The sequence below is a fragment of the Hemibagrus wyckioides genome, linkage group LG16 (genome assembly GCF_019097595.1).
Source record: "Hemibagrus wyckioides isolate EC202008001 linkage group LG16, SWU_Hwy_1.0, whole genome shotgun sequence".
In the NCBI taxonomy this organism is placed as follows: Eukaryota; Metazoa; Chordata; class Actinopteri; order Siluriformes; family Bagridae; genus Hemibagrus; species Hemibagrus wyckioides.
In genome coordinates, this window is record NC_080725.1 from 4,750,973 (window position 1) to 4,774,517 (window position 23,545).

Here is a 23,545-nt window from a genome sequence, read left to right on the forward strand (position 1 = left end):
CGTGTTTCCGTGACACCGAAGCTCCACTTCAGTTACATTTGGCGAGGAGAAGACAAGTGTGTGTGATCAGGAAGACTCGTATTTGGCTTGTTCAGTACTTAAATGTTATACACGTCTATGCAATACAGTGGAATGCTGCAATAAGTTTACCATCATAGCCAGGGGCGGACTTAGTGATTTGGGGGCCCTAAGCGATTCCAGGTATGGGAATCTCCCGCATGTGCAGTACGATTGGAACGTTCCACTTTTCATGAATCATGGGGGAAGGGGCGCATTTGAAAAGATGTAATAATAACGTTAAAGTCTTAATGGTTATAGACAGACCATACAATATACGATAGCAGTCAATATGTACTATATGATTTATATAGGCTCTTGGTATTGGTCGGGGCCCCCTAATTCCCCAAGGCTCTAAGTGGCTGCTTACCTCGCTTGTTGGTTAAGTCCGCCCCATCCTACCATGTTAGTCAAACTTTATTATTTTATTTTATTTTATTTTATTTTATTTTATTTTATTTTATTTATTGCTTTATACGCTCATTGGGAGCTGAGCCCCCCTTAAAGAAAAATCCTAGAATCGCCCCTGGTCCTGCGCTATATAATGTCACGAGAGATGTCACATTTTCTTACAATAGATACACATTTAAACTAGTTATACTTTCTTGTTGCCAGGAAACAGCGTCTCCCCCCCCTCCCCGGAGACTGGCACGTGGGATGATTTACAGTGGTTTCCATGACAACAAAATAAGCAAGACGCCTCCAGGTATCACAGACAACGATTTAACATCAGCGTGCAGATCAGCCAGGTAGCTGTTTGAGGCAATTTCACATTTATATCCAACAGAGATTTTATATATGTATGCGTATATATATATCCTTTGACACAACCGACTTTAAAATTAGCCGGATCACAATGTCGAAGAAGACCAGAAAAAAGCAAGCTACAGGAGTACACTCTTTCTTGGAATTTCAGTAAGTTATACTTCAAAAAATAATCATGACTAATATCCATTCATTTTAAAACTAGTAACCTGATCTTGGGCATCTTTACTTAGAAATGAAGTTAAAAGGAAAGAGATCGAGGAGGTAGAACAACTAATAACGAAACTGGAAGCCAAGAACCAAGAACTTGTTAAACTGGTAAGACTCCAGTCGAACATTTAAAACGGCTCTTGTGTATATTCTATACCCGTGTTACCTAGCCCCATTCAAGTCAGAGTGATTTAATGAGTTATATGTAGTAATGATGGTATGGTTCCAGCGAGATCAGTTGCGAGAGGAGCAGCAGCAAACGTTCAGGGTGCTGTACGACCAAACGAAGGAGCAGGAGAAGCAGCTCGAGGAGAAACAGCTGGTCAATGAAGAACAAGTTGAACAAGCCATCCAGCACAATCTAGAGCTCAAACGCATCCAGGATGAAGAGCTGGCAGGTATTCACACCCTGGGGCTCATTTATTTGTAAATCATTTGCAAGAGTATTTCCACAAGAAATGTAATAGTCATGACAATAAAAAAATAATAACAATAATAATAATAATAATAATTTGTATCCTACTCATGTTCCTGAGTGTGTGTAAATTTACATATAAGAAACCTTGCATAACAAGCTTATTTACATTTTGTTTACTGTCATTTTACATCTTAAATAGCTTGGGTATAATATGGATGCATGTATAAATGTCTGTGAACAGTTTATTCAGTTTTTTGTTTTTCATCATGAGTATGTGTTTATAAGAGTTGAACAGGAAGCTGGTGAGTGTACAAGAGCAGGTCATGGAGAGGCAGGTGTACCTGGAGCAGCAGCGGCAGCTATATGAGAGCGTGGACAGTGCTGAGCTTCAACAGCGGATCCAAAACCTCGAGTCAGAACTCGTGGCTAATGAGAAGAAATTTCAGGCAATGTCAGGTGAGCTATATTCATTATAGGAAATAATCTTTTTCATAACTACTAACATGACACACCACATATTGTATTGTGCACATCACATAACACAACAGTTCTGTGTATACACACATACACACACACACACACGTGAGCAACACTGTTGTTCCATTACAGAAAGAAAAACCCACAATGGTCACTGAAGTAACTTGAAAGTGATAAAAGTATTAAGGAATAAAAATTTACTGAAAGTTGACTAATGAAAATCAGACGTTGCTTTTGAATTGTGGTTCAACAGAAGCATTCAAAACAAACAACAAACTAATGAAACGGGCCAGGACAAAAATGATGGTACCCCTAGAAAAGATTGAAAATAATTTGAGCATAGGGACATGTTAGACGAAAGTGTGTCCTGTAATTTGCATCACAAGTGTCTTCACTTGTAGTCAGTCTGCCTATTTAAAGGTAGTCACTGTGCTGTTTGGTATCATCAGTGCACCACACTGAACACGGACCACAGATGAGACTTGTCTCAGGAGATTAGAAAGAAAATTATAGACCAGGTATCTTAAAGGTAAAGGCTACCTACATGCAGCTTAAATGTTCCTGTGACTACGGTTACACATATTATTCAGAAGATCCACAAGACTGTAGCCAACCTCCCTGGATGATTAATGACAAATTGAAGAGACAGATAATAGGAATGGTGATCAAAGAGCCTAGAACAACTTCCGAAAGAGATTAAAGGTGAACTCCAAGGTCAAGGTACATTAAAATGCATATTGACAAGCCACAAAGCTTCTGTGAAAATGTCCTTTGGACAGATGAGACAAAACTGGAGCTTTTGGATTGCCTTAAAAGGTTGTGCAACAAAATATTAAGTTAAGCGTAATATCATTTTTGTCCAGGCCAGTTTCATTAGTTTTTAAAGCAGTGTCTGATTTCCACGAGTCAATTCTCAGTAAATTTCTATTTCTTATTACTTTGGTCAGTTTCAAGTTATTTCACTGACCATTGTGGGTGGAACGGTACCAACAATTTTGTCCACGTGTGTAGCGGTCTGTTGTCTAATTCAACAAAAGTCTGTTTATCACAGAACATATTGAGCGCTCTCATAAAGCAGAGATTTCTGAGATTGACGAGAATATGTCCAAGCTGTTAGAAGAAGAGATGCAGGTTGCAAGCAAGGTATAAACATCAACCGTAACCTTGTGCATGTTAAATTACAGTGCATATTGCCACAGAACTCACACTCTGTTCCATTTTAGAAATCATTAAAACAGGTTGACCGGCACAAATGTCCGGAGATTAAAAGAAGGAACGAATGGCTTAAGAGAGAGGTAAATACATGTCATTGTGTTCATGCAGTGATAGTACAACACAGTCTGAATACACAACTGATAGATGGGACAAACCTTCTGCTCATTTTATATCCTTTTATTTTCTATAGAACAAAGACATATTTTAAACCTTCATATGTGTATATGTCCATGTGCGTGTGTGTGTGTAAAATGATGTCCTATGCCAGATTGCTGTCTATCAGGAGGAAATTTCAGTACTGGAGGCAGATGTGAAGAATTTAGAGGAAGAGAACTTGGAGCTCGTGAAAGAACTGCTTGAATGTCGCCTTCACAACGTCCAAATCTCAAGGTGCTCTTGGCCGTCATCATGGTTGTTTAAGCCGTTTGAAATCATTTTTAGGCCAGGAATCCATTACATTTAGTTTCACTGACTCCCACAGGACAGGCATATTTTAGTGACATCATGTAAACATGTACAATATTATCTCTCTCTTCATAGAGATTTTTATTCCTAAACTATCAATCGATAGAACACGTCAGCATTAGACCTATTTCTTTATTTGTCTCTTATAATTCGAGTGACTAGTCCAACAAGTTAATAACTATAAGAACACAATCAATCTAGTTAAATTGATAATGGTGGATTTTAACTTCCCCCACTGTAATTAAAAAAAAAAAAGAAAAAAGGTGGGGTACCTGGAGGCTGGTTTGAAAAACACTAATCTAGGCCACTGATGCACTATATTGGCAAAAGTTTTGGGACACCCCTCCAAATCATTGAATTCAGGTGTTGGACTTGGCCCCTTAGTTCCAGTGAAAGGAACTCTTAATGCTTCAGCTTCATACCAAGACATTTTGGACAATTTCATGCTCCCAACTTTGTGGGAACAGTTTGGGGATGACCCCCTTCCTGTTCCAACATGACTGTCCACAAAGCAAGGTCCATAAAGACGTGGATGAGAGAGTTTGGTGTGCTGAATTCTAATCCATCCAAATTTTGTTACAGCAACGCATTCCTGACGCAGGGTCCAGACCTGGAACATAAACTCAGCCTTCCTGGAAAAGCAGGTGATCCTTCTATATAAACTTAAACAGCTTTTCCTAGTGTCACACTTTATTGACCGCAAGAGGGCGCTAAGAGAACAGTACCTGAGCAAAGTCTGAGACTTCAAGGTAAAAGTCTTTTTGACCAGGGCAGAGTAGAAAAGTCCATAGTAGAAGAAATAAAAGTAACTAACAAACATTCTTATTCTCATTGAAAAGAATATAGTTCTCAGAACAAACGTGCCTTTATTAGTCTAAAAAGTGTGGCAGCCTGGAAAAAATTACCAGCAAAAGTATTACTACAGAAAAATAATCTTTTCATTTAATAAGTAAAGTTTGCTTTGCAATATTTTGTTTTATTAACCTAGTGTATTAAACCATTCAAAACTTCTTAAGTGATCAATAGAGGTATACAGCTAAGGGAAGGTTATAAAATAAACTAAAAACAATTCCATACTGGTTTGCTTAAATATATTGACTTGCTGGATTACTGGACCTTAGAATGCATGTGAAATAAAATCAAGATGATCAACACATCTGCACCAGGAATGTGTTTACCAGCAGCTGTTTAATGGAACTGAATTCATTTACAGATGAATGTAGTTAGCTAATCAGCCCTCAGACAAGCTCTCAAGATAAGGTCTGAATGACAACCTTTAACTCACTTCCACTTAAGATAAAAGACATTATCAGTGAAACAGCGTCAGTGAACGCTGACCTTATTAGGCATGTTGTAGCTGGACACTTCCTAGGATGGATAAGAATCATTGTGGTATCTCCCACCAACATCTCCTCCTTCAATCAGTGTTAACCCCCCTTTTCTCTCCCTAACAACACAGCGGAAATTGGGAAAGAACAGCACCAGCAGTCTGGGGAGTTGGAGAAAGATGAAATGGATCACAGCTGCAAGCCCTCCTCCTCAACTCACCACCCCAAGACACTACAGTGTAGCAGCCAGAGCAACCCCAGGGTGAGTTTTTTGTCTTTCTAAATATAAGACACTTGGAACAGGAATATTTTGGCATAAGAAACAGGCTCTCTTACGTTTTTCTGGTTAGGTACAATTTTAACCCTTTGCTTTGTAGGAATGGCAGAAACTTTTCAGAAAGTTGCTGCAATTTTGCAGTTCTCCATATTTAAGAGACACTCTCTATAGTTACTCCACATACAAAGAGGACAATTATTTTTATGAAACCTATAGTAAAGGTCCAAGATTGATGATCAAACAGATGATGAAAAGATTTTCTTTGCTTAGATGTACCATTTCATTAGATAATCCGATTTATAGACCCTATAAGTACTGACGACATGATCTCAGCAGCTTAATGACTACCAGAACACTATGTATACACCGATCAGGCATAACATTATGAGCAGTGATTATCTTTCATCATGGCACCTGTTAGTGGGTGGGATATATTAGGCAGCAAGTGAACATTTTGTCCTCAAAGTTGGTGTTAGAAGCAGGAAAAATAGACAAGTGTAAGGATTTGAGCGAGTTTGACGAAGGGCCAAATTGTGATGGCTAGACCCACTGGATCAGAGCATCTCCGAAACTGCAGCTCTTGTGGGGTGTTCCCGGTCTGCAGTGGTCAGCATCTATCAAAAGTGGTCCAAGGAAGGAACAGTGATGAACCGGAGACAGGGTCAAGGCTCATTGATGCACGTGGGGAGTGAAGGCTGGCCCGTGTGATCCGATCCAACAGACGAGCTACTGTTGCTCAGATTGCTGAAGGAAGTTAATGCTGGTTCTGATAGAAAGGTGTCAGAATACACAGTGCCTGATGGGTCAGGGCTGTTTTGGCAGCAAAAGGACAGGTGGTCATAATGTAATGCCTGATCAGTGTATATTCTTTTTTTTTTTTTTTGGTCTTTTATGAAATTAGTACAGAATCACAAGTGTGCTAATACGCTTCATATCTTCATTTCAGTCCAGTGTGTGATGTGTAGGTGAAGTGTGGAAACTCTGATTTTTCCTATTGCCTGGCAGGAATATAGATGGGTCTGGCATTGCTCAGACACACTGACTCGCCTTGTTCCTGTGACCAGAAAGTGAGCGCTTGTGTTATTTGTGTGTGTGTGTGTGTGTGTGTGTGTGTAGGAACCACTGCACCTGGATCCTTTGGAGCAGAGGATGCTGTGTGTAGTTGGCCAGGCCATGCCCCTTTATCCTTTGCCATCTGACTCTGAGGATTTGGACACAACACACCTAGGCCTGTTCCAGGCACAAGATGAGACTCTCGCAACAAAGATGATTCGCAAACAGTTCCAGTAAAAAACCACGGTTGCATTCAAAACTCAACTTTTTATTTTTGGCAACAATAGACTGCAAAAACCTTTCATTTGTATGACTGGGAGAGCTTATTATTAGAATTAAATGCTTTTATTTTATAAAAGCATAGATATTACCATATACCTTATTACACTTGCCATTTTTTGCCTAGTCAGTTAGGGATGCAGAAAACCAAATAGCAGGCCTGCTGAGCACAGTAGAGCTCTGACTTGCCTGGTGGACTAGCAAAAGGGTTTATGACTTGTCCTGTATACAATTATAAGTGTAAATAAATAACACATATATTCCTAAGTAAGGCTGTTGTAAATAAAAGTCACGGCTCTTGTGGAAGCTGCTCTTTTATTTGAAAATCAACCAAGTTCTGCTCACATACATTTTATATAGTTATAAACAAAAATAGAATCTGCAGGGACAATGCAGCAAGTATGCTAAATTAAATGGAAAGAATCACTTCATATTGGGACCATCTTTCTAACGCTCCCCTTTTAGACAGGGTCTGGGTTTATTTACACACAGCACCGATCAACAGTGCTTCTCTTTCCCATATTCTACTGCTCCTACTGCTAATTTACAAACACCAACAACCCCACCCTGATGATGGCAACCTGTGACATATACCCATTTCCCTGTGCTCCTACTTCAGTGAAGGCCCCCCCTAATGCCAGTGGAAGAAAGATGGCCCAAGCATGAAGGCTACTTCGCACATTCAAGTTGGAAAGGCAGCTGTACAACTGTCAATGTAAACTAATGACATGCCAAGCATAAAGCAAAACAGCTCCTCCCCTATGCAATGCTGCAGAACCACAAATGTAGTGATACCAGTCTGATAAAATGTTCCCTCGGGAAAAACAAATAGGCACAGAATTACCCATGTGAATTAATAAATTGTGTACTCTCCTCCCATTTCCCTTACAAAATGCAGGGGGTGAGTTTTTGTACTACAAATAATTGCACTAGAGAAGGAACGGGGTTCAAAGAATACTTAGTGCTTAGTGATTCAGCTTACAGGTGGTTTGATTTTTCTTTAGTTTTTGTTTCTTTTAACACACACACTCAAAATCTCATTCTGCAATCAGACACGTGAAAGCATTTTCATTCCAACACACCTCCCATTAAGGAAGAGATTGATAAGGTCATCATTTTTCTCATGTCTTCAGTGGGTAAATCATAAATAAATACAAACAACACATAAGGAATGTTTACTGCAAATGTAATAACATGGAGAAAAAAGAATTTAAAAAAAAAAAATCATAAACTGAAGTCACCATTTCTAAAAGATGATGGTTAAATTAAGGAAATCATTATGACTGATTGGGGGGGGAAAAAAAAAAAAAAAGCCAGCCTCATCCTGGTCTCTTATTAGAGTTAGAAATGTGTTGCATCATTCCACCCTTCTTCTCCACCTTGAAATTACCCGTGTGGCTTTACAGATGCTTACCAGTCAGAAACAGTCTGGTCCAGGGGAAAACACCAGCAGCCATTCCTGTTAGACAAATTACAATATACCTGCTAGACTGCCTAATGTCTCTTATCATACACCACCCCTTTCACCCCAAAAAAACCCCCTCCCACCCACCCCGCATCCTGTCCGGGTCAGTACTGGGGCCACGCTCTTAGCGCAGAGTCAAACAGTGAACTGGAGACAGATTAAAGGTTTGAGATTGGAGACTGCGCGATTCGTCCTCAGGTAGTCAACACTTGCTGCCGCTTCACATGAACTGCATCTGGAACAGGACAAACCCAAGTTACTACACACATACAGCTCATGGCTGCCCAAATCCGAGTGGCGCTCCACATTCACAGTGCCTTGTGTAAGTATCCACCCTTTTGAAGTTTCACACAAGTTGTAGTGTTAAATCCTGGAAATTAATGGACTTAACTTTGATTATATATATCATGAATCTACACAAAAGTGACAAAAAGGCAAGAGACTACAATCAAACTTTTTGGCTTTGGCACACAACACTGTGCTTGGCAGAAACCCAACACAGTTCATCAGCCTGAGAACACCATCCAAACACGGAAGCATGTCCATGGTATCACATTGTGAGGATGCTACTTTTCATTAACGGGGACTGGAAAATATAGCTGGGTAAATTATAGATGAAAATCTGTTCCAGTATGCAAGACACTATATTGCCAAAACGTTTTGGGACGTCCGCCTTTACATGCACATGAATGTAATATGGAGTTGGCCCACTCTTTGCAGCTATAACAGCTTCAACTCTTCTGGGAAGGCTTTCCACAAGGTTTAAGAGTGTGTTTAATGGGAATTTTTGACCATTCCTCTAGAAGCACATTTGTGAGGTCAGACACTGATGCTGGACGAGAAAACCTGGCTCACAGTCTCCGCTCTAATTCATCCCAAAGGTGTTCTATCAGGTTGCGGTCAGGACTCTGTGCAGGCCGGTCAGGTTTCTCCACACCAAACTCGCTCATCCATGTCTTTATGGACCTTGCTTTGTGCACTGGGGTGCAGTCATGCTGGAACAGGAAGGGGTCATCCCCAAACTGTTCCTGCAAAGTTGGGAGCATGGAATTGTCCAAAATGTCTTGGTATGCTGAAGCATTAAGAGTTCCTTTCACTAGAATTAAGGGGCCAAGCACAACCCCGTGAAAAACAACTGATTTCAATGATTTGGAGGGGTATCCCAAAACTTTCGGCAATATAGTGTAAATGAGACTGGAATGAGTGTTTGTGTGTGCACGCACATAAAACCTGGAACCCGAATAACTTGAAAATTTCTGTTCATCAATGGCTTCCATCTAGTCTTACAGAGCTTGAGCAGTGTGTCAAGAGAGGGCAAGTACATCAGGAGGCAGATGTGCAAAACAGATCAAGACAAACGACACACTCCAGGGTCCCAGGCTTGATTCTGTTAGCTGGTTTGAGATATCTATTGCTGTCTATACTATCTGGTTCCCACCAGCTGCCAAAAACAAGGCACAACTGGTCGTCTGGAGAAGATGAACTGTCCCTAGGTGTGAATGGGTGACCGCGGGAATGTACAGTATGCATGCAATGCACTAGCATCCCATGTAGGGTATATTGTGGATTCACAATATGACCCTGACCCAGACAAAGTGGTTTTGGAAAGCGAGTTAAAAACAAGCACTTTCAATTTTCAGACATATAGTGTAAAACATAAACAACCCCAAAAAATAAATCCAAAAAACAACAACAACAAAAAAAAAACCCAATCCATTTCCATTCCAGCTTGGAACACTACAAAATGGGGGGAAAAGTTCATTGGGGTGAATACTTGCACATGGTATTGTATAGAACACACCGACAATTTGTGAAGTGTATGCAAGAATTTTGATCTGTATCTTAGTCATAATGATGGTGTAATAATGTAAAAATAAATACTGTCAATAAGATTGGTATGTAATCTTATTGACCACCAAAAACAGTCATGAGGTGAACTGAAAAGAAAAAAACAAAGTGCATCAATTTAGGCAATGACTCACGTAATGGATCACATGTGGTGAAACTGAGCACAACACACTGAATTAGCAGTAACAGAAAATCAAAATGTCTGAGAAATTCAGAAATTATTTTTAACATGTAAACATGGTGTAGACATTAAGATGAAGTTTTTAGAAGCAGACCCAGTGCTATTAACATGCAGCACATACAAACATGGCCCAAGCATGCTGTACCTAAAAGTGTCTCTAAAGGAATTCCTTGAGAGAAAGCTGTGCAAAAGGGTCCTGTCCTGGAGGTCTGAGTGGACTCTGACTTGAAGGACTAGAGGCAGCCGAGGGCTAGTTCAGAAAAACGAGAAAGTGTAAAGGAGGCCACACACACAGACACACAGAGGAGGAAAAACCACAGAGCCTGAGTGGCTAGAAAATGAAAGATTTAAGACCAGAGAAAGGTCTGCTTCTTTAAGTATGCATGCTAGCATACTACAGAGATGAGAAGTTGGTGTGATAGCAGCAGGATAAGCATTTGTATTTACAGACTGGAATGGAATGCATATCTGTAGCCATATCTCAATGCATCCATGCTAGCCTTGTTCAGAAGAGCTCTGTAATGGAACATGGAGATGCATGAGACTATTTCAAGTGCTTTCTGAACAGAGCTTCATATGTTCCAGTGCTGCTTTTGCTCAAGGAAAAGAATTCCATTAATCAGACAGCAGCATCCCTTCAAGGAGGTCCAGGAAAAAGCATAGTGTGTTTACTAACGAAGCCTGAAGAAATATAGTGAATAGCTGGATTTCTATTGTCTGCTCTGGGAATCATTTGGGGAGTTTGCCATAACATTTGTGTCATGGTGCAATGGACAAAAACTTGGCTGTCGAAGTCCAGAAAGAAGTCGTATGTTCCTACCTGTGCTCCTGACATTTGGCCGAAAGGGTTAGCCGGCCTCATCACAGGCTGTGTGTACATCATTGTAGGTTGCGTCATCATGGCCACTGGGCCCATCTGTGCTGGCTAGACCAACAAACAAGAAAAAAAAAACAAATATACATCAAATATACATTTTTCTCACACTTGTCACTAGTTTGATTAAAAATGCACATTTGTAACGTTTGATATAATAACACTGTGTACAGATGCTCATTATTATTCAAGTGTTTGGGTTCTGTTATTGGTCCTCCTTGTTGAATTACAAAGTGAAAGTAGTCATAAAGAAAACTCTTACACTTATAATTACATGACACCCCTCCCCTGGCTCAAACCATACCTTGGGTCAAAAATAAAAATGGCTTTCTGCACTCAACATCCGCCACACTCGCATACTCTACATTGTTTTGGGCACATACACTATATTGCCAAAATATTTTGGCACACCCCTCCAAATTATTGAATTCAAGTGTTCCAAACACTTCCATGGCCACAGGTGTATAAAATCAAGCATCTAGGCATGCAGACTGCTTCTACAAACATTTGTAAAAGAAAGGGTCACTCTCAGGAGCTCAGTGAATTCAAGCGGGGTACCATGATAGGCTGCCACCCGTGCAATAAGTCCTTTGGTCACTACTAAATATTCCATGGTCAGTTGTTAGTGGTATTATAACAAAGTGGAAGTAATTGGGAACACCAACACAGCCACAAAGTAGTAGACCATGTAAAACCAAAGAGTGAGGTCAGCGCATGCTGAGGTGCACAGTTGCCTCAGAAGTTGGCAACTTTCTGCAGAATTGATAGCTACAGACCTCCAAACTTCATATGGCCTTCAGATTAGCTCAAGAACAGTATGCAGAGAGCTTCATGGGATGGGTTTTCATGGCCAAGCAGCTGCATCCGAGCCTTACATCACCAAGTGCAATGCAAAGCTTCGGATGCAGTGGTGTAAAGCACGCTGTCACTGGGCTCTAGAGCAGTGGAGACGTGTTCTCTTGAGTGACCAATCACGCTTCTCTGTCTGGCAATCCGATGGACGAGTCTGGGTTTGGCAGTTGCCAGCAGAACAGTACTTGCCTGACTGCATTGTGCCGAGTGAAAAGGCATTATGGTGTGGGTTGTTTTAAAGGGTTGGGTTTGGTCCCTTAGTTCCAGTACCTTCTTGTCCAACATCAGTACCTGATCTCACAAATGTTACAAACCTTACAAACGTTTCTAGAGGAATGGTCAAAAGTTCCCATAAACACACTCATAAACCTTGTGGAAAGCCTTCCCAGAAGAGTTGAAGCTGTTATAGATGCAAAGGGCGGGCCAACTCCATATTAAACCCTACAGATTAAGAATGTGATGTCATTAAAGTTCATGTGCATGTAAAGGCAGACATCCCAGAACTTTTGGCAATATAAGTGTATGTTTCAGAGTTGTAGCCGAGTTGAATGTTCAGTTCTGCTTTTATCTTCCTCCAGTTACTAGTTTTGTGACACTCAAAACAGCTTAGACTGGTGGGGGAAGTAAAAGGAAATTACAGAACTCTCAATTTTAATAGTCCATTACGTCAACATCAAGTCTTATGATCATTTTGAACAAATTCAGTGAATGAAAATCAGTTGGAGAAGAATTTTTTTTGCCCTGTACCTTCACGCATTGCCCATTTTACCAGATATATGGTCAGCACCATAATTACTGACACACTTGGTAAAGATTTAAGGCAAAGAGTAACCATATTGTGGTTAATAAGCTTGATCTAACACTGCAGAACACATCAACACATTAATTGAACTTAATTAATTCTCAGAAAATGTGTCCATATTATTGGCACCTCTACATGTAATGCCCTTGTTTAGCCTCCATTAGCCAACATAACAGCATTATCCTACAGTATATCCTGTAACAATTAATAAGAATGGAGAATATAGAGCAAATTATGTGAGAGCAATCCGTAACAAAGACTCTCACCAGATCCTTTATTGCCCCAGGTCCCTTCTTGTAAATCATCTCTTTAGCTCATTGCATGTGCTTTCCGTGGGGTTTAGGGGAACTAAGCAAGCCATGTCAAAAACTTGTTTCGGTGGTCAGTGGATCATTGTTTTTTTTTTTTTGTTTGTTTGTAATTGGACATATGTTTTGTATTACTGTCCTGCTGGAAGAACCAACCATGACCCAGTTCAAGCTTTTTTGGCAGAGGTAGCCGGAAAGATAATTTATGATTGCAATAAGGTACAGCATCACCGATTTGACCACCATACTTTACAGTCACAATGGGTTTTACTGTGTAAGCATCCTTCTTTTTATACCATTCTACACTCTCAGAAAATAAATGTTAGATTTAGGTTCTTCACTTTGACCACTGGGGGAATAAAGTTTCTGTGCAGTTCCACGAAGAACAGAAACACTGAACTGGAGAGACTAGAAACATAAATGACCCTTAAACAATTAGCATGTGTGTGTACGCATGTGTAAAATGGGTAAATGAATCACACAGCTGAGGTTACATAAGTGAAGAAGCAGAGCCACAAATCAGCATGCTGCCAATGTTATTCTCTGTTAAACATTAGCTGTGACATGTGGCTCATGCTGGAAAACTCAGCTTTAAACTTTTCAATCTTTAATCTTTACTCAGAAACACTGTACAATTATACAAGAATGGCATCATGTCACCTTGCTAAATGCAAGGCTCTTGACTTCAAATTGGACTCCCACTAACACCCACATACTCGCATGTACTCAATTCATTCTGGAAACCAGTGCAAACAAGTGAGATGCAAGAAAATTGTGAACCTTTTAATGTTTAATGAATCCAAGAACAAAAGCTAAAACAGTAGATGGAGTGTCAGTATGGAGAGGTGCTTCAGTTTCTGAGCATTTTCTGCACCTTTCACACCTCCGCACTGCCATAACTGGGACTGAGGGTGGAACAGCAGCTAATCAATATGCAGGCAGAAGAGCAATGCAATTATCCGACAATGCTTTTAATTAATTAATCATTTATGTTTTGCTACTTATTTCACATTGTACTAGATTGCTGCCCTATTGCATAATACCAGCAGTCATTAAAGGAGAGTGAGTACAAGGTTATTTACAGGCTCTAGGAAGTGTTATTTGAAAGGATTCTCATTCATAAGAGATCCTTTTGCCAAAACCACCATTACATTAGGCAGCAGCATGGCCAGGTGTCCACAAGGTTAAACACTATCCTAAAGGAACATAATGACACTTGCAGAACTCTGAGCTTTGTAACCAATACACCATCGATAGTAGTAAACCATGTCTAAACAAGGTCGAGCAGTACTAAAAATTAAATAATCAAAATCATTTGAATAATTCTGTTCATGTCCAATATGCCCGTTGCTACTCACCATTGTGTATCCCATCATGCCTGTGGGTGTCGTGGCAGGGAAAGCCATGACGGACGGAGCCTGGGAGGGACACAGTCAAGAATTAGAAATGGTGGCAGTACAGAATGCCCTACTCAGAAAGCTGACAGAGTGCCATTCAGCTCAACACCTCCAGCATCAGAAATTCCACTCAAAGGAGCATGCCAAGATCACAACAAGTCTTTCACCTCCCACCTTTCCACACACGTGCAGGCGTGCCTGCGCGCACACACACACACACACACACTTCAGTTCATAATAAAATCTTTGTGCAGATGGATAAACAGACTGCAGATCTTTCTTTAAACCCCTGGTAGACATTTAACAGCTCTTAAATTCATTGCAAATGTTGTCCAGTACATCTGAATGGCAGCATAACCAGAGAGACAGAGAGAAAGGAGTACATGTATATGTGGGAGACTGTGTGTGTGTGTGTGTTTGAGCAAATGTGTCCTCAATGGTAGTGTTGCTAGTAGCAGGTGCAGAGCTTGATTCAAAGAGGAGTTCTTTGTGAGAAAGCCGTGAGATTCTCAAAGAGGCTGAGCTGATGACAGAAACACTTTTGTTTTCATTTATGGACCATTCAGACGTGTGAAAGGGCCTTCTCAGCTAATCGTTATCAGGCTATTCATTTTACTCAGAGGATGGAGTTCAAATGGAAAATAATATAAAAAAAGAACACATTACAAATGGCTGCTAAATCACCATTTAGGGTTTAATAGCTAAACTCTTTCACTTATCCTTTATGAAGAAACCATAAAACAATATACATGAAATGAAACAATTCAATTCAGAATGCTGTACAGGATAATATACAGCACAGCAGTGAGGATCCACAAAAAATCCACAGGTCTTATGTACCTGGTAAGGTTGCGCGCTAGTTCCTAATGCTCAATCCATAACAAGGCTAAAGAATTTGTATATATTTGTATCTATTCAACCATACACATTATTAATATATTTCATTGGAATCACACCAATTGAATTGATTGATCACAGCAAAGTAAAATGGGAAGAAGGGAAATAGTAGAAGATAATAATGGCGACAGTCATGCTGTAGAAGCTCTCGGTTAGTTCAGCTAGTCACAATGAGTACAGAGGCTTCAGTGTGACTCTGGTCACTGTGTGTGCATTGGTATGCAAACACCCACTCTTAAAAAGTACACTCAGACATGCACACACACTCACATCCACACACACGCAGTACTGTGACCACAGTAGAAGCTGTGAGGTTAATAATATACTCATGCGTCTCAAAACAGTTCAATCATTGGACTTACGTATTGTGGGAAATGCATGCCATTCTGTTTATCCCCCCAGACGAAAAATTTCACAACGCAACAGACAGTTAGAGGACACAAAGATACAAATGACACTGTAGCTCAAACCGTATGAATATTTTACTCATACTAGACGATTGTTTAATGAGGGTATCTTTTTGCTCAGTGATGTGCCTTATTGTGTAAAAGACTGAAAAAACTTCTCACCAGACTGGCAGGGTTCCATGTTGTGGTTGGAGCAGTCTTTGGTTGCCAGTTGTTTCCACCTGTTAGCTTCTTCTCACCAGGCTGACTCCAGTGGATCTCACTTAATAAAAAAAAAATAAAAAATAAAAAATAAACCAGTAAATAAATAAACAAATAAATTAAGAATAAAAAAATGACCATAGATCTCATGTTAGCAGAGACTTCAATGTGGTGTATGCACTTTATATCTGGACTTACTTTTTTGTTGTGCCATTTCCTATACCGAGATCTGCAGAGAAAAGAATATGCAAATAAATGCAATGCCTTTGAACCAAATCACAATATTTAGTACAATATTAGTTGCATGGTCAAAGGTATATGGACACCTGACCATCACCCCCATTATAAGTCCATTCCAAAACTATGCGAATTGACATGGAGTTGGTCTCCCGCTTGTTGTTATAATAACCTCCACTCTTCTGGGAAGTAAAAGATTTTCCATTACATTTTGGAATGTCACTCTGAGCTTTCAGGTTCATTTAGCCATGAGAGAATTAGTGGGGTCCAACAATGAGGTCAATTTAGAAGGCCTTGTGCACAGTCAGTGAGCCAGTTCATCCCAATGGTGTTCAGTGGAGTAATATCTCCATTCAGGCCTTTACACACATTCCTTGACAAAGTATATCTTATGGACCTCACAAGGGCATTGTCATGATGAAACATGCTTGAGTCCATCAGTTCCAGTGATGGGAATTCTACATCATCCTCCCGTGTGTGTCCAACTTCAAGGCAAAAGTTTGGGGAAAATCTGTATATGGCTGTGATGGCTGGGTGTCCATATACCTTTGGTTTTATACTGTACCATGCAGAATATGTGATTCTTTTACAGATATACACAAACAGCAGACACATACTGCCCACAAGATTGGCCAGAGAGGAGTCCAGGTCATCAGACACCAGTTTGCCAGGCTGTTGGACACTGGGTGGCATGCCCTGGCTTGGAGAAGCTACTGTGGGTTTCAGGATACCACCTAAAACATCATCTTTGCAAGAATGCAAAGATAAAGGAAGTGAGAAGAAAAAGACCAAAAGCAGGAAACAGAAGAGAGAAGATGATAAAAGACAAACCACATTAATTTTAGATGGAGTGAAACCATACAAAAAAAAAAGTAAATAAACTGGAAAAGTGCAATTTCTTCCTTCCTTAACAATCAAGCGTCCACTCACCGAAGTCATGCATGCCATGCAAAGCCAAGGCCCAGAGTTTACCCACACAGCACAACAAGAGACAGAAAAGGGGATAGTATTAGCATAATATTCCAAGACACTTGATTAAATCAGCATGGATTGAGTATACCACAAACTGACTTTAAATCAAATCCTCAGATATACTAAGGTGTTGTATCTAGAAATTGAGTGCTGTGCTGCTGCATGTTCTGCATGTCTGTAAAAAAAGCAGTGCAAAGTGTACTTTATTGCCATACTGTCTGGATGCAGAAAAGTGCACACAGTGCCTCACTTACTCATGCTTTGTCTAGGCAGGCACTCAAAATCAAATGCAAAAAGTATAAACATTCATGCTGAATATCCCCATTTTTAACTTATTCAGAGATGTGTACGGGACATCAGGTACAGCACTGCAATTCCCTGCCCTCATTTTTCAGCTGTTTGTGGAGAAGCAAGTCTGGCTCGCTCTCCTAGCAACCATCACAATAGGCACAAGGGAAGAGAAAGACGAGTGTCGTGAAAGAGAAAGAAACATTCTCACCAGCAGAGTCTGTGCTGTTAGCAGTGGATTTATTGCCGAACACTGAGTCAAAGTCGACGTTAAGGCCAGAAGAGCTGGCTGGCTGAGGGATGGGAGACGCTGAAAACCCTGAAGAGAACAAATGAGAAGGTGACCTGTTTGGATGCTAAAGCCAGAAGGCAAATCTGCCATTAAATCATGAGCCACCATTGTGTGCATTGCATGTCATGTTCAGTTATCATGAATGGATCAGTTCACTTTTATTCTTCTCACTTCCTGAGAAACACAGGTGGGACTGGGGGCATTTTAGATAACACTTTATTCTAGTAAATCCTGGGACTTTGACCACACCCTTACAGCACTTATACGAGAACTTATTTAGCCCTGGCACCTAGGCCCATGGCCATTGTACTCCACTTTATCTTTAACTGCATTTAAAAGAGGACAGATGATAAAGACCAGATCTGAAAGAAGAAAAAAAAAAACACCAAACACCACACAAGGGAAAAACAAACAACAACAACAACAACAACAACAACAACAACAGTTAAAAGAAGAGATTTGAAGAAAGGGAGGCAGGAATCACCACCTACCTCCAAATAGTCCAGCTACAGCGGAAGGTTCGGAGTGGAACAGTGATGTGTTAGAGTAGGGGGCAGATGAACAAAACGAGTCTGCCACTGCAAGTGGAGTGCAGGGAAGAAAAGCCAGAGGTGCAATATTAGTAAAGAAATACAGACCAAAAAAAGGAAAAAAAAAAAAAAAGACCTGGCTTCCTGAGATACAGATATCTTGTTTTAGTAAAAAGGCAGTCTGATTCAAAATCTGTATTCAGAAAACCAACTTGTAAAGAAGAAAACCAAAAGAATTGAAAAAGCCTTAGTTACTGAAGCAAGAAAAACAGCTATTTTACAACAAACAGCAAGCCAAGGCACCAAATTAATCCAAGAAGGAGAGGGTTGCTACAGGAAGCTCAAAGCCTTCAAAAAAATAGCACACAGGGCTCTGGGGTGTGGAGTCATGTTTTCTGAGCCCAGAAAACAATCACACATGCATCTGTACCTGAAAGAAAGCCCTCTATCCGAGCACAGGGCTCAAGAGTGGAGGCAACAGAAGAGCTTGAATCAAGAAAGGGATTGTAATGATCTGGAGAACCAAAACATACAGATTTTCATTCTGTAAAACTTTGTAAATTAAAAATAAGGGTTATGGAGCCTAAGCAAAATGGGAGCAAATGACTTAAGCAAATACTATTAATATTATAGCTTATAACATTAAAGTGTTAAATAATTAGAAAGAGCTAACTGTCGATATGCTACAGAATAAGGATAAAAACTGCTGAAAATGTTCCTTTAAGCATCATTTAAACTAACCAATTAATAAACATTGAAGGCAAACTGTGACTGAGAGGAAGAACATGATATGTATAAAATCATGTGCTTAATGATAAATGTCTTGCTATGAAAAGCAGTATTGGCTTTAATTGGTCAAATCTTCCATCAAAGCCATTGTATTTGATGTGTCGTACACCACTAAGTAGGAGTAGGTTGCCAGCCACACCCTCTAACTTAGCACAACTGTATTATACAGCTGCACGGCAATTTTGGAATTTTTGTTGTCTATACTATTGTCTACATTACTTATTTAAGTTTAAGTTCTTATCTAATATGATGGTGAACACTGCTTAAAAATGGTCTTACTCTGTTCTTAGGAGCTAGAACATGGAAAAGTGAGCATGATCCCAGGTCTGAGATTGCTGAAATATTTCTACCATATTAATACACAGATCAGGCATAACATTATGAGCACTGAGAGGTGAAGTCAATAACACTGATTATCTCCTCATCATGGCACCTGTTAGTGGGTGGGATATATTAGGCAGCAAGTGAACATTTTGTCCTCAAAGTTGATGTGTTAGAAGCAGGAAAAATGGACAAGCGTAAGGATTTGAGCGAGTTTGATGAAGGGCCAAATTGTGATGGCTAGACCACTGGATCAGAGCATATCCAAAACTGCAGCTCTTGTGGGGTGTTCCCCGTCTGCAGTGGTCAGTATCTATCAAAAGTGGTCCGAGGAAGGAACAGTGGTGAACCGGAGACAGGGTCATGGGCGGCCAAGGCTCATTGATGCACGTGGGGAGTGAAGGCTGGCCTGTGTGATCTGATCTAACAGACGAGCTACTGTTGCTCAAATTGCTGAAGAAGTTAATGCTGGTTCTGATAGAAAGGTGTCACAATACACAACGTTATGCCTGATCGGTGTATATTTAATTATTTTCATGGTGGACTACTTGTTTAAGGTTAGACTTGGAGTGATTTCTTTGGAAAATTAGATTTTTCCACTTAAATATAGAGGTTAGCCTCAGTTGCAGTAACAGGTGTCCAGAAAACCAACAGCAGTGGAACATAAATAAACAGCAGCCTGTTCCAGCCCCAGTTAGATGCAAATAGGGCAGACTGGCAAATGCGAATCAGGATAATAAGCAAAACATAGCACAGAACATTACAGCTGCAAACAAGTGTACACATTTTACAGGAAAAGTCTGTTACTGTTTAGAAAACACTTACTGTTCAACTTGAAAAACAATACCAGACACCCCCCACCCCACAACTGAATCTATTTGGTTCTTGACTGTGAATGGTTGAGAATGATAGGGTAATGAAACATACATTAAAAAGGCAATGCAAACAAAAACACAAAGCGCAGCAGACAAAAAGTAAACAAAAGGGATGCTGAGAAGGGCAAAAGAAAATCCGTTTACCACTAAACATTTCATGACTGGGAGTCCTAGAAGGAAAACTAACAGCATCTGAAGACAGAGGAGGTGGAGGAACAGCCTCGATAGATTTGGATAGGAAAGGATTTAAGTTTGGAATGGAGTCATCGACACTCTCTGAAGAAGTGAAAGGATCTGCACAGCCGTCGGAAAACATAAAACAAGACATCGAAAAGAAAATGTTAGAGACACCATGAGAAAGCCGACTGAGGTGCAGAAGAAATGAGGAGCTGGTCCAAAAATTATTTCTAGTCTAAGATTTCCCATGTTGACCAATAGATTCAGTAGCATACACTGTGTATTGAATGAATTGCTCTCGTTCACGTGCATGCATTTTTTTTCTTTAATTTAAACAAACAAAAACAGCGAGGTAGACAGTAAGAAGATGCTGGCATATGGTGAAGACAGCTATAAGTGTATTTTGTTAGTCAGACTAGATTAAGCTAATTTTACAGTTTACTCGAAAACTCCCACCCACTCCTGAAAATAAAATCCTCCTGTAGTAATTTTTTTAATCCCGGCTAAATAGAATTAAAGAAACTGTATGTGTGCTGTGGTATAGTAAATTCCATTGTTTTGTGTGTTAGAGAGCTTTTGGAGCCATAGGATTGCATATATGCATATCTTCTCATTCTCAAAATCAGTTTCAGCTGAACTGAATGCATTTTCTGGTACATCTTGAGAACGTGTAATATGATGTACAGATTAATTATTTTTGGACATTTACTATATTGGATCTTTTTATTTGGAGTCTGTGAAGTGTTCTTTGCTACACACAGCCTCAAAATAGCAATTTCCTGAAACATTTTTTTTTTTTTTTTAGCAAATTAGTGAATGTGCAGCGCCTGACCTATGACAGGACACCTATTAGATTGGCAGTTGCATCAAAAGTCATAGTTAAAAACACTTCTTTTTGCATACAGGAAGAATTAAACATGACCTGCTGCATGGAATCTTTTCCATATCCAGTATTTTTGCAAACATCTAAGCCAACATTATGCCTGACGTTCTGACATTAACTTCAGCAATGCCAGTATATTATTTGACTGTAATATGCCTATACGTACATGTGCAAAAAATTAGCATAATCTTTTTGCATGTAACAATATTTTGCTTGGATGTGTCTAATCCATGAGCAGGTGATAATGAAATGTATTTGGTGTGAGAGATGCTCATATGGCCAGCACTCACCTCCCCATGTGTTAGCGACAGGCAGAGCAGTGGGGAGAGACAGAGATGGCTGGAATGCTGGCTGGAGATCCAGCAGATCATTTGGCACCTTTGAAGCACTGGAGTAAAGAAAAACAAAATTAATAACTGGGAAGGTCAAGTATCCCTCTTACACACACACATGCAAATCTAAACACTGCAAGTTGATTCAAGATGCTCAGGCTTCAGACCAAAGAAGGCGGTACAGTCACATCCACAATTCCTTATTGCTAGAAGCATGCAGGGAGAGCGTCCTCTTGTAGGAGGATCGTCATGCAACAGTTTGGTTTTCAAACTTAAAAGAATGCGAGTGAGCCTTTACTGTGCTCTGTAGTTTTATTTAGCCTCTCAACACAACCATCTTAATAGTATAATTACTGCCCTAATGCCTTCATTATCAAGTTCAGTGAATGTTGCTTAATGAGCTGTGGGCAGAATTAAGTGGAAATGGAAACATAATGGAAGATCAGATGGTGGGATGCTACACAAGTGTTAGACAAATCCACCATCCTTTATAGTTAAGACAGACACACTATATTTGTGCAAACACACATCTTAAAAAAATAAGGCCCGGGCCTAAACTTTCTCCTACTGAATGGCTCACTGGAGACATGCCGAAGAACATTTGTACATCACATGAGCCTTGCTTCACCATTCATGTATTTTAGTGAGCTAGCCATCCAATACTTTCAAATCTAAATTAAGCTAACAAGCTAAAATCCTTTCATCGGTACGAAGCTTAAATGAGAGGGTTCATTTAACTTATACTCATTTAGGTTGAGCAGCAAGTATATTTTCTGAGCAGAGCTGTGGAGGAATGGAACCCCTGATTTCACTCACCTGTTGGTGGAGCTGGGTGTAGAGAACAGGTCGATTGCTGGAGCAGTGCTGATGCTGCCAGATGCTGTGGATACCGGAGAGGCAGCTGTTGTTGAGGATGTGGAAGGCCTTTTGGAGAGTTCTTTTAGGCGCTGCTCCTGCAGGGAGAATACACGTGAGGATTTTGGTACCCATCCAAAAGCAAACGTGTATTATGACGCCAAAAGTCTTTCTAAAATTTCCCAACATGAAGTGCCACTCTCAGCATGAAGAACTAATCCTGAGCCTAAATAAACAAACACTGTGTACATTTCAACAGTTCACTACTGGGGGTATAGGGGCACTTGTATTAATTCTTTGCGAGTATAACGTAACTGTTGTGTGCTCTTGTGACCAGCTATGAGAACATCATAACACACCTTAAGGGATCTTAAACGAGCTTGTTCCTCCTCTAGGGCTGCCTGTTTTTCTCTCTCATCCACTTTGGTGAAAGATATGCCTGTGTTTGCCAGAGAGGACACTGCGTTGGACAGTGTGCTTGCCCTATAAAAAAAAAACAGACAGAAAAAAAAGAATGGCAGAATGAGAAAAGATCCTAATAATGATGCCAGTAGCAGATGCTGTGTTGCTGGAAATGGGCTTCCTTGGCCCATAGCACACAAGCAGATAAGGTTTAATGTTTCCCCCCACAACAATAAACTTTGACCCAAGTTATCCTCCAAAATGTCAGTGCTAGCAAAGATTTCGGTGGAAACTAGACAATTTATTCTGTTGCACAAATGCAACTCAGCAGATACCGCTTCTGAAGACGTCATTTAAAGAGAAAAAGGTCAGAAATCTATCAATTTTTGCAGTGACCCAGTTCAGTACAAAACAAACTGCTCTGTGTGAGCATACAAAACCACTGAAGGCTATCAGTTGCCCCAAAACACGACAGGGACATCTGCCATCTACATCTGAACTCATTCAACAGTTCAATAAAGCCTGGCTCTCTGCCAGGCCCAAAGCTCGTCTAGTCACCCTCACACCACACACATCAATCCAGAAAATCTCATACACACGCTAAATTTGGTACCTGGGCACCACAGCCTGGTGGGGGCCCGAAAAGCAAAGTTGTTCATGTAGGTCACTGTACCTGCTGGCTGCCGTCGAGTCCTTCACCTTTTTTCCCTCTAGTGATGCCAAGTGCTGTTCCAGTGCATCCAGGAGACTACTGGGGGCCTGGAAAGTGGAAGATTAATTATTTTAGTGAGATTCTCTCTCAAATGTGTACATACC

At 40.3% G+C, this 23,545-nt stretch overlaps 2 protein-coding genes across 34 annotated transcripts in view; one reads left to right on the forward strand and one right to left on the reverse strand.

Annotated features, from left to right (window-relative positions):
* The first annotated feature begins 758 nt into the window (after window positions 1-758).
* On the forward strand, window positions 759-6,834 carry ccdc83 (coiled-coil domain containing 83). The gene is made up of 10 exons (XM_058411748.1): window positions 759-972; window positions 1,056-1,140; window positions 1,262-1,430; window positions 1,736-1,906; window positions 2,979-3,070; window positions 3,151-3,222; window positions 3,411-3,532; window positions 4,190-4,251; window positions 5,067-5,197; window positions 6,329-6,834. The coding sequence occupies exons 1-10, from the start codon at window positions 860-862 to the stop codon at window positions 6,500-6,502; spliced, it is 1,191 nt and encodes a 396-aa protein (XP_058267731.1). The 5' UTR covers window positions 759-859; the 3' UTR covers window positions 6,503-6,834.
* A 6-nt stretch (window positions 6,835-6,840) lies between these two features.
* The window catches only part of picalma (phosphatidylinositol binding clathrin assembly protein a), a 38,138-nt gene continuing 21,433 nt past the window's right edge, over window positions 6,841-23,545 (reverse strand). For 2 of the 33 annotated variants that reach the window (XM_058411711.1, XM_058411712.1), the window contains 16 exons: window positions 23,403-23,488; window positions 22,687-22,810; window positions 22,289-22,425; window positions 21,431-21,528; window positions 20,225-20,374; window positions 18,526-18,609; window positions 18,057-18,143; window positions 17,485-17,592; window positions 16,631-16,759; window positions 15,975-16,005; window positions 15,738-15,837; window positions 15,531-15,554; window positions 14,233-14,292; window positions 10,859-10,963; window positions 10,184-10,288; window positions 6,841-8,244 (listed from right to left, as the gene is read on the reverse strand). In XM_058411711.1, coding sequence (XP_058267694.1) covers window positions 10,196-10,288; window positions 10,859-10,963; window positions 14,233-14,292; window positions 15,531-15,554; window positions 15,738-15,837; window positions 15,975-16,005; window positions 16,631-16,759; window positions 17,485-17,592; window positions 18,057-18,143; window positions 18,526-18,609; window positions 20,225-20,374; window positions 21,431-21,528; window positions 22,289-22,425; window positions 22,687-22,810; window positions 23,403-23,488 — 1,416 coding nt within the window. In that variant the 3' untranslated portion in view covers window positions 6,841-8,244; window positions 10,184-10,195. The remainder of the gene's footprint in view (window positions 8,245-10,183; window positions 10,289-10,858; window positions 10,964-14,232; window positions 14,293-15,530; window positions 15,555-15,737; window positions 15,838-15,974; window positions 16,006-16,630; window positions 16,760-17,484; window positions 17,593-18,056; window positions 18,144-18,525; window positions 18,610-20,224; window positions 20,375-21,430; window positions 21,529-22,288; window positions 22,426-22,686; window positions 22,811-23,402; window positions 23,489-23,545) is intronic. The other 31 variants (XM_058411717.1, XM_058411746.1, XM_058411725.1 and 28 more) reach the window with 24 other exon arrangements.

Excerpts from the sequence above, each read along its gene's own strand:
- ccdc83 (XM_058411748.1), top strand. The coding sequence starts at position 860 with ATGCGTATATATATATCCTTTGACACAACCGACTTTAAAATTAGCCGG. Across the intron at positions 1,431-1,735 it reads CCAGGATGAAGAGCTGGCAG|AGTTGAACAGGAAGCTGGTG; the intron begins GTATTCACACCC and ends TGTGTTTATAAG. Across the intron at positions 3,533-4,189 it reads CACAACGTCCAAATCTCAAG|CAACGCATTCCTGACGCAGG; the intron begins GTGCTCTTGGCC and ends ATTTTGTTACAG.